Consider the following 10,674-nt stretch of genomic DNA (forward strand, 5'->3'; position numbering starts at 1 on the left):
CCAAGTAATAATAAATCCATTGTAATGAATTAAAAATTAAAAAAAAAACTTTGAAAATTGACCCACTCTAATCTTCATAGACCATACTTCGCGACAGCGGACGGCATGATGTGTCAAGTTTTTTCTTCTTATTTTGAAAAGCTAGCTTTTACACAAGAACATATATTTTACTATCCTTATAATAAAAGTAACAGGATCTGTGTCTGTCTATCTGTATGTATATCTCGTTAACTTCTGAACTAATAGGGTTCTGTACTTAGTTTAGCTTCTTATTAGTTCTGGGATAGGTACCACCCTCCCAGGAGAATTCACCCCTAGTAAAAATTAACCAACCCCCCCCCCCCAAAAAAAAAGGTCTCTAGGGGCAGAGCAGCTAGTAGATCATTAAATTTAAAAGCATTTTTACTTTTCACATTTATTAACAAAAAGCTGGCTATTTTAAATGGATGAAAAAATTCAGAGTTATAAAACATCAAAATTAATATCATTGTTCTGAAATCCTATCAATTCAATAACCAAACAGTAAGGTTTTCTTGTTTGAAGCTTAAGATCCCAGGAATGGGTGGTCTAAATAGCAAGAATATGCTACATTTTGCAACATTTAGCTATGTTTAGGACAGAAAAGCTGCATTTTGAAAGATTTAGCTATGTAAAGGACATAAATGCTATGTTTTGCAAGAATTTGCTATGTGAAGGACAAAAAAGCTAAGTTTTCCAATAATTTGCTATGTTTTGCAACAATTTGCTATGTTTTGCAAGAATTTGCTATGTTTTGCAAGAATTTGCTATGTTTTGTAAGAATTTGCTATGTTTTGCAAGAATTTGCTATGTTTTGCAAGAATTTGCTATGTTTTGCAAGAATTTGCTATGTTTTGCAAGAATTTGCTATGTTTTGCAAGAATTTGCTATGTTTTGCAAGAATTTGCTATGTTTTGCAAGAATTTGCTATGTTTTGCAAGAATTTGCTATGTTTTGCAAGAATTTGCTATGTTTTGCAAGAATTTGCTATGTGAAGGACAGAAAAGCTAAGTTTTCCAAGAATTTGCTATGTTTTGCAAGAATTTGCTATGTTTTGCAAGAATTTGCTATGTTTTGCAAGAATTTGCTATGTTTTGCAAGAATTTGCTAAGTTTTGCAAGAATTTGCTATGTTTTGCAAGAATTTGCTATGTTTTGCAAGAATTTGCTATGTGAAGGACAGAATAGCTAAGTTTTCCAAGAATTTGCTATGTTTTGCAAGATTTTGCTATGTTTTGCAAGAATTTGCTATGTTTTGCAAGAATTTGCTATGTGAAGGACAGAAAAGCTAAGTTTTGCAATGTTTTGCTATGTGATGGACCAAAAAGCTATTTTATGCAAGATTTTGCTATGTGAAGGACCAAAAAGCTATGTTTTGCAATATTTTGCTATAATAAGGACAGAAAAGCTAAGTTTTGCAATATTTTGCTATGTGATGGACCAAAAACCAATTTTATGCAAGATTTTGCTATGTGAAGGACCAAAAAGCTAGGTTTTGTTAGGTGAAGGGAGGCTACTTATGTCCTCAATCTTGCAAAATCTTTGTTAAGGGAGGCAATTTATGCCCTTCATCTAACAAATTCTCACTTAAGGAAGGCTACTTATGTCCTTCCTAGGAAGGTGACTTCTGTCCTAATTAAGGAATGACTTTGTTTTCTTTCCATGATCCTAAAAAATATATGAACTAAATAATTTAATGATTTTGGTTCAGGTAAAGTGTTAAGTAAGGCTTACCTTTATTAGATTAAGAGCCACAAAATTTTCATAATAGTTAAGTACACCAATTGGTTTACATAAACTATCGAATATCTTTATTTTGAAAATCTTTAATAACAAATCTAAACTTTCAACCAAAGACTATCGAGCCTTATCAGTTCAGTAATATTAGAGATCTTAGAGATTAGTCTGTCTATACTGAAGAATCTCACCAACCGCTGATCCGATAGGGTCCTCTGATAGTGTAGCTTTTCATTGGTCCTGGGAAGGTTTAGAACTATTTCGGAGGAGGGAATGCCCAAGAGAAATCGTACCAATAAAAAAAAATGAATCCTAACCCAATTTTTTTTCATAAAACTAAAATTGAAAATGGGAGGAGGGAAGGCATCCTGGAAATCCCCCCTTCCCCACCATCCAAGTTCCTCTAGGGTAGTAGCCGCTAGTTATAAATAATGCATTGCCTAGAGGTGTCCAGAAATACAAAGCAGCCCCTCCAGTGACCACACCAAGTCGTGGCTGGAATGAGTCCCACTACGGTTCACAGTATCCATCAATTTTGAGTAACAAAAAATATGAATATAATAATCTTTCAAACAGGGGTGTATATTTTTCAAGTTCCTCCTCTCAATTTCCTTCCTTTATTTGTACAGTTAAAATAGGTGATTATACCCTAATCTTGAATTTCTGACCCTTCTCCCTCCCCCGAGGGTTTTGGAACTTGGAATATAAATATTATAGACCCTTGCCTTCAAATATTTTACCCTGCATTACAGAAAATAATTACAAATATTAAAAAATTTTAACTAAGGGGCTAATTGAAAATTTCAATATAAAGACAAAACAATTACATTTTTCTCAATATTTTCTTTTAAAACCATTTAATTATATTATCTTCCAATATAACAATGTCCTTTGGTTGTGTAGCTCTCTAACTCAGGCTTTACTCTAGGTCCATCCTGGTCGCCTACCCTTAGCAGTACCAACACTTTGATTATTTAAATGTACATAGTATGTATGTGAAACAATTAAAACGACAGATATATTTGATGAATATTTTCCTGCATTTGTTTGATGGTAGATTTATGTACAGCTAGAGCTGCTAATTTTAGGGTTTCCAGGTCCCAGATCCAGGCCACTGTTGGTAGGTTATCACATCTTAATAGATAGATAGATAGATAGATATTCAGATGTACAGATTAGATAAATAGATATAGAATACGTGGATATTGTGACAGAGAAATATTTGTCGTCAGTTTAGGTTGCTAATATAGTATTTAGAAATAAGTCAATACATTTCTCCATGGTCAAGGGAGGGGAGGGGGTAAAGTAAAATGGAGGGGTGATATGAAAATATAAATAGAATGATAGATATTGATCAATGGAGAGAGATGGAAAAAATAGATAGATAAATGAAAAAAAAGAGAGAATGTATGGTTGAAAAATGATAAATAGTTAGATGAAAACATAGTTATATGAGTGGATGGATAAGTTAAATTGTATATTGATAAATAGATAAATAATTGTTTACGTGGTTAAAGCTATAGAAAATATAAGTAGATTGTTGGATAAGTTAACTGCCAAATGATATAAGAATGCTGCCTAAACTGTCATCATTCAAGAAAAGAGTTGCTGAATATTTAGCCAACCAAAACTGATGACTGCTGCCCAGTAAACCTCTTATTATAGCCCTATGTTTGGGCTCTCAAGAGTATTATCAACATAAACATAAACAATATATGCTCATAGATAAATAGGATTGACTATAGACTTTCTGAAATAGGTATAAAGTCGTCAATTTTACTGTGTGTTGCCTCCTAACGAAAGCTGAATAATAATATACGTATAGATTTTAAATTTTTTCCCGAATTAATTTCGTTGTTGGTATGAGCAGATAAATAGATAGATAAATGTATACCTGGAGGCAATATAACGGCCACATTTACTAAACAGACAAGTTCCAACACCAACTGAGATTTAACAAAAAGTTTTTTTTATGTCTTTGTCAAATGCATTGACTACATCATCATATTTTAAATATTTTCATTTTCCCCAAAGAAGATTTTTGCTTGAGCCTGCCGTATTGCCTAAAACCAACAACCTTAATTCAGTGCAGGTTAGTTACGGCTGAAACCTTAAGGTCTATCAGTTTAAAGGACGCAAATACATCCAAAATGCAAAAATTGTAATAAAAATAAAAATCTTTTGGTATTCCTTTGACATTGGCCGCTGAATTGGCTGCTGATCCAGACCCACTTTTCTTTGGATCAACCTGAAACAAAATTACCCCCTTTTATATATTAAAATTATTGGTTGAAAAATTTGGTCACTGCTAGTTTAGAACGAACTAATTAATATTCAATAAAAGTACAAAAAAAATTTTATGTGCAAACTTAGCTATAAAGACTCTAGGTACTAGTGTAATTTACAACTTAAGGTCCCATACCTCCTTGAGTTTAATAGAAATTACCTATTAACCAAGTTTAATACACCTATCCCAATATAGATGTTAGTTTTAAAAAGAAGTTAAAACGAAAACGAATAAAAAACGGGGGGGGGGGGGGGGGGGGGGGGTTAATGCAACCATCTCGTAATCAATAAGTAAAGGGCACTTAGAATTCGAATTTCCATCTGAAATTTTGCATGCGTAATCCTTGGTAGGTCTATTACTCTAAATCGAACAAAAAGTTGGAAAATAAATAAACATTACCTTACAAAAGTCTAGGTAAACTGGACGTTCATTAATAATGTTATATTTTGTATGTTGAACAACTACTCCCCCTAGTTCTAGGGCTATGGCGGTATCAGGGTCCTAGAAAAAAATAGATCAATCCTTATACAAAAAGAAACAGGATGTCTTTCTGTCTTTACCTTAGGATTTGGCTAATCGCTAGAGTTATAAGTGATTTGGTTATCAATTGCAATGAACCTTCTTACAGGTCCCGGCAAGGTTTATAAATATTCTGGGGGAAAAAACCTCCAACAACATAAACGAGATCGTCCCTTCTTCCCTGAACTAAAAAACAAATTCCAATAATTAAACTTTTACGAAACGAAACAGAATTTTTGACTGTTTTGTGCCTATAACCATCCACTAACTTCCAGAGCCATTTTAGAGATATATTATTATAGCATCAGACTTATCATATGTAAATACCTGGAGCTCTAAATCAGTTTCTTCATAAACTACAGTTCTACTCGTAACTGGTTCACCTACAAAACAAGGCAACGTAAAGAGCACTTAGGTCGTTTGGGTCAAATAAAAAATCTTATGATTTTTATTCATAAATAAGAGGAGGGGGGGGGGGGAAGTTTTGACATATTTGCGTAAACATGAATTTATCTTTAATAGCATATCCTCTCAGCCAAAAGTTAAAGCCTATAAACAATGTTTACGCAAATGTGTCAAAACTCCCCCCCCCCCCTCTTAATTAAGTATTAGGGTTAATTTTTCAAGGGCGCTTTGATTTCTCTTTTAGGTCGAACGGGCCCTCCCAATAATAGTTATAAACCTGCTATATATGTACACCAAAGAAGATTCTCTCTGAGGGAGAACCATAGTGGTTATCCTTAGCTACAGACTGACCTGACAAGATTCTAAATAATATTATGTTGCTGCGCTACTATTGAACACGGATGTCTACGTGTATGGAAACTTACCTTCATGGAGAGATGGATAATGATTAATTTCATGTACTAAGGTCCAGGCTAATGTACTGAAGATTCGAATCCTGACAATTTAAACATGAAAATATACCATCATCAGTTCTTCATTAAATGCAAAGAAACTCTATAATTCAATCTATATGTCCGTCCGTACCGTTTTAGAAAAAAATATGATTACCTCTTATAATATAAAAGATGCATCTTACTAATAAGCATCAATTGTATGTCTTATTTTGAAGTCTGACAGTCGGAAATACAATGGAATCATAGTCCTCCTGGGAGGGGGTGGCGGGAATAAACTTTTACCCACTTAAACTTTGAAACTTCTAATTTTACCCCCCTCAAAATTTTGAAAGTACATTAGATTACCCCCATCAAACCTTTGAATCTCTCATTTTACCCTCATGAATGGATGAAATAATTTGCACTTCTCTGCATATTGTCATCCTTGTTTTAGTATATTTTCATTCCTGCCATCATGGCTGCCAGCAGCCAGCAAATGTCCAGAAGGAGAAAATGTGACCGTCTTCACACCCAATTGATGTTCATAAGCACAGTAATCAAACTCCAACCGACCATTCTGCAAAAAAAATATTAGTTTCATTACGCAAAGTAAGATTTATGAAGCTTTGAATCCCTCACTGCGCAATACTCATTTAGTTTATCCTATTATAATAGTAACAGGATGCCTGTGTGTTTATGTGTGGGTAAGGATCTCACTAACTACTAAACCGATATGGTTCACCTTTACAGTGAAGCTTCTTATAGGACTAGGGAAGGTTTATACCTACATCATCATCAAAAGAGAAATCGTCCCTGAAAAAAAAATTTAGTAAAGGATTATAACAATTATCGACACCACCACCCTCCCTAGATAAATCGCCCCTAGAAAAAAAATTTCCCCCTCTTGGGGCGTAGTCGCTCGTAACTGTAGCAGAAAAACATAAAACTTTGAAACAGCATAACTTTTAAAATGAATTTAAACCTGCGTGTAAACTAGTAGTCTGTATTTGAGCGGAGAATCCCAGATGGCAAAACTGTTAAACAAAGGACACCAAACAGCCCCGCTTGCATCATCTAAAACAAAAACAAGTATATGCAATAATGTATGTATGTAGCCATAGTTTCTTAGTGTTTGGTTGGACCTAAGTAGTCATGGAGTAGGACGAAACACTTTTGTATGCTAGCACCAGGGTAAGCTCAATGTCCACCTCAAGTACAAGTACTTGACCAGCTGTCTCAAAGGACCTACTAGGTAGAGTAGCCTTTTAAAAAAACTTACCTAATAAAGAAACTACCTATTATATTATATATGGAAAACTTCCTTTCATCATCCTTTTTAGAAGAAAAATATAGATTACAAAAATTTGAGTTACCTACAGTACAAAAAAAAGTAGAACTTATAATGTAGCTTTATTACTTTACGTAAGTTTACCTGTTACTAAGGGAAATTGATGTAGCAAGCTCCAATCTTGGGTTGTAAGAATATTAGCAGTGTCAAAACCATTCTAAGGTCGATACTTAAATTAATATTAATAAATATTCTTGAAAAGTTGTCAATGCAAATTCAATTGATTATCAAACTATATTAAGTAAGGAGAGGGAAAAAGGGAATGTGATTCTGACAAACAATTCTAAAGGAAAATTTCCCCACAACCCGTTACCACTTTTCCTACCCTTATTTATTACCCACCCCTCTTTAATTACATCAAAAAAAAAAAAAAAATATACTTCCACCTTACTTTAAACGGTTTCGTGATTTTTTGTAAAATTGATTGTTAGAATAGCTAGTAAGAAGAATGTAATGTCTACTTATTTTGTTTCCTTTTCTGAACTATCTTACCTTTACATTCAAGCAAAACACAACAAAATAAAAAAGACACAACCAGTTTAGCTTCCTTTTGATGTTTGTTTTACGCAATTTAAATATTCTTTAATATTTCTTATGACACTTCAAACAAATCAAGTAATACAAGGATAGAGCACTGGAAAAAAATTTTATAAGAGAAGACAAATAAATTTTTCAGATATCACGTCTGTTTTATAATATCATAAGTATCGTTTCCTGTCGTTCTATCACCAGTCCAAGACTTTTATCTTTGTTATAATACACTAGTTTTCCAGTTTGCTTAGGGTTCCTGGTTTTAATATTATCCAATTTTAACTGTGTTTTCAATTTTATGCACATTTTCATAAAAAAAACTCTAAAAGGTTCATTTTGTTAAGTAAACAAATCAACTCTATCATTCTCAATGTCCTTATGATCGCATTTTTGAAAAAAAAATGAGAAGACATAATTTCTCGTTTGTTATATCAAGACAGACGGCTGATTTTTTGGGTGTAAATCCCCTGACCTTAGAGCATCCAATATTTTTTGTCTGTCAGTCCATCAGTTATGTTATGGAGGTCATTGAGCTAATTTAGGAGAAAATTATAGTGCGATTTTTCCGCTTCTATTAAAGTTAGAATAACATTCCTAATATAACTGATGGATTTATTTGTGAGTGACCAAAAAGTTTGTTTGATATAGAACTCAGAAGCTGTCACAATATGTCGAGAATCTTGAGTCCATTCCACCTAAATATTGTCATGCTCCGTTTAAAATCTAGAGGATTATTATAAAGGGTTTGAATGATACATATAAACTTTTCACACAGTTAAAAGTTAAATTATGGTTTCCTAGAGTATTACTGGGCACAATTGAATTATATAGTGACAACACAACTGAACAGACAAACCTTTATTTTCTGTACTTAATATTTTTTACGTGTTTTTAAACTTTCTAGGAACGTACATCTAAATAGCTAGACTTTGGTTCTTTAGTGAATTTTAGATTTTTGCAGGAAGTGAGAGGGGACTGTTAACTACACTGGTGTCCAAAGTCTTGTGTTCGCGTTATTTTTCTGTTAGATTAAAAGGTTTTGTTACTTTTACACTAAATTTTCGTTGGTTAGTTCAAACGTTTCAACCAAAAATCTAGATCTACATAAGGGACAATCTTGTTTATCATCATTTGGCATGAATAACAATTTATCATCCACTGTCTTATCCCTTAAAATCCCCAGATTTTGTCTAACCTTGACTAAACCGGAAAGCCCTTCAGATAACCGTCCGTTCCAATCTGGAGAGTTTACACTAAACAAAAATTTTTGAAAATATTCTTTCTTCTAAAATAAAATGAACTTGCTTTTCTTTAAAAATTCTACTTTTTGGGGGGCCATAGGTATAAAATTACTTATTAGCAAACTGAATTAAAAAGGTATAAATAAGAATACATTAAAAATTATAAATATTGTTAAAGCAATTAAATTAACCTACTATAGAAAAAATATTTACTTGCATGACCTCTTTCAAAAACAATCCTGTATATATAGACTTCAGCTGCTTTGTAGCAGGCGGCTAAAATAAAGTTTGAATCTGGGCTGAATTGAACAAAATCAAGCGTTTCCTTTATATTCAGATAATTAATAAGTTTAGGTAGTTTTTGCACATTAATTTTTTTTATCTCAAAAGTATATTTATCATAGCGAAGCTACTCTATTATTCACTTTGTCCGTCCGTCAGTCCGTAACGCTTTAGAGGATTTTTTTTCTTGTTTGCTATATAAGATAGTGAAGATTTCTATGACCCGTGCGCATCTAGCCTATACCTATTTTTTCTTCTGTTTGTCATAAGACATGAATACTTATTTTTAAAAGGGGTCGTGATTTTTTTTTTGCATATTCTTTCTATTTATTTTTATGACAACTTAACATCTGCTCCATAACTCCCTTTGTCCGTTTTTCTATCGATAGAATTTTGTGCTTCCCTTTTTCATATGGATGCCGTCATACTTTTCATTATAGTTTAAATCAATTGGGTGAACAATATAACCACACATGTCATTGTATTTTACAATATAATCTTCTAAAACATGTTATAATTATTAATTATCTTTTCCTTTGAAGAATAAACTTGCAGGACTTGAAGAGTTGCTGCATCCCAAATGGTCAATCTAGATACATGTAAAAGTTAGAAAAGTATACCCTTTATTTCGGGTGTTTGGTTGATAATATCAACATAGTGTTAAACCATTGTAATATTACTAGATTAGCAAACGTACACTTTTTAAATTCTAAATTACTTAGCTTTCTTGTACAGCCAGACATAGATTGTATGGAAATTAAAATTCGAATGTATTTGTACAAAATTGTAGGAAATACAATGAAAGTCCGGTTAAAATCGGGTAAGATATGGCAACGGATTATGCCGGCCACTCTTGTGCAAGAAGTGGAACCTATCAAAACAAAGTATTAAAAACGACACGATCAACCCATTTATGACAAAATAACGCCCAGACGAATGTCATGCAATCAAAGTTTAGGTTGTATTACCAAATGAGACTTAATAATAAACATACCTAGGTCCAGAGGTTGAAGCCAGAAGATATCCACATTCAGACCAGGCGATTTGGCCGTTGGAGATTTTTATTGGCTCAGAAAAGTTCATGTTTAAAAGTAATTTATTAATTAACAGAACATTGTCAATAAATATTATTGATTTAAATCTGAAAATATGTCATGATTTCATATCTATTATTGTCTGAGAGAAAGAAATATTTAATTGTAAATTATACTAGTACACGTCTCTTATTTAATTGTTGGCTTAAAAACTTTGGGGACTTAAATTATAAATTGATGGTACAAACACTTGAAGTGGCCAAAGTTTTCCACCAACTATGTTCATTTATAAAAGGGGTAAATAAAATAAAAATATATTAGTCCATTGTCTTATGCCTAATTATCATAGTTTTTAATGCTTATGTGTCCCTAGAGGCTATTCATTATAGCATAATTAAAATTTGACCAGTATTCTAAAATTAACTCTATTTGTTTACATTTTTGTATAGGAGCGCTTTTGCCGCGGATAATTTAGTAAAGGTGACAGAAAAAGTCGTCGTTTTATGTAAAAAGACCCATATTTTCTCAAGAGATTTCCAAGCATTACATTTAGGACTTTTTTAGTCATTTTTTATTGTCTGACGCTAAAGATCTCGAAAAATGTTACGTAGGTATTGTCTGTACTTTTCAGGGAAGCTTTATATAGTTGTCATGCATTGGCTTTAGGCTATTTTCCTGACCTCAGTACTGAATTCTTGATAAAATTATGCCTTAAATTTTCGAGTCTTTGGATGGTTTTGAGCTATATTACTACACTCCTTTATCTATAATACGAAAATTTAAATATGGCCGAAAAAAGAGAAAGACAAATTTCCCCCATCTCATGAATAAATGTGAAG

At 32.7% G+C, this 10,674-nt stretch overlaps 1 protein-coding gene across 1 annotated transcript in view; it reads right to left on the reverse strand.

Moving 5' to 3' along the window:
• Positions 1-9,938, reverse strand: part of LOC145305415 (WD repeat-containing protein WRAP73-like) — a 30,845-nt gene extending 20,907 nt beyond the window's left edge. The window contains exons 1-16 of the mRNA XM_080147033.1: positions 9,796-9,938; positions 9,332-9,390; positions 8,759-8,840; positions 8,474-8,531; positions 7,837-7,973; positions 7,462-7,534; positions 6,832-6,904; positions 6,382-6,473; positions 5,865-5,976; positions 5,391-5,459; positions 4,888-4,943; positions 4,441-4,542; positions 3,945-4,002; positions 3,649-3,700; positions 2,792-2,888; positions 2,195-2,264 (exon numbers count right to left, since the gene is read on the reverse strand). Of these exons, the coding sequence (XP_080003159.1) occupies positions 2,195-2,264; positions 2,792-2,888; positions 3,649-3,700; positions 3,945-4,002; positions 4,441-4,542; positions 4,888-4,943; positions 5,391-5,459; positions 5,865-5,976; positions 6,382-6,473; positions 6,832-6,904; positions 7,462-7,534; positions 7,837-7,973; positions 8,474-8,531; positions 8,759-8,840; positions 9,332-9,390; positions 9,796-9,884 (1,279 nt within the window). The 5' untranslated portion in view covers positions 9,885-9,938. The remainder of the gene's footprint in view (positions 1-2,194; positions 2,265-2,791; positions 2,889-3,648; positions 3,701-3,944; positions 4,003-4,440; positions 4,543-4,887; positions 4,944-5,390; positions 5,460-5,864; positions 5,977-6,381; positions 6,474-6,831; positions 6,905-7,461; positions 7,535-7,836; positions 7,974-8,473; positions 8,532-8,758; positions 8,841-9,331; positions 9,391-9,795) is intronic.
• Positions 9,939-10,674: the final 736 nt, after the last annotated feature.

This window comes from Acartia tonsa, chromosome 14 (assembly GCF_053477335.1).
Source record: "Acartia tonsa isolate MP-2025a chromosome 14, ASM5347733v1, whole genome shotgun sequence".
Taxonomy (NCBI): Eukaryota; Metazoa; Arthropoda; class Copepoda; order Calanoida; family Acartiidae; genus Acartia; species Acartia tonsa.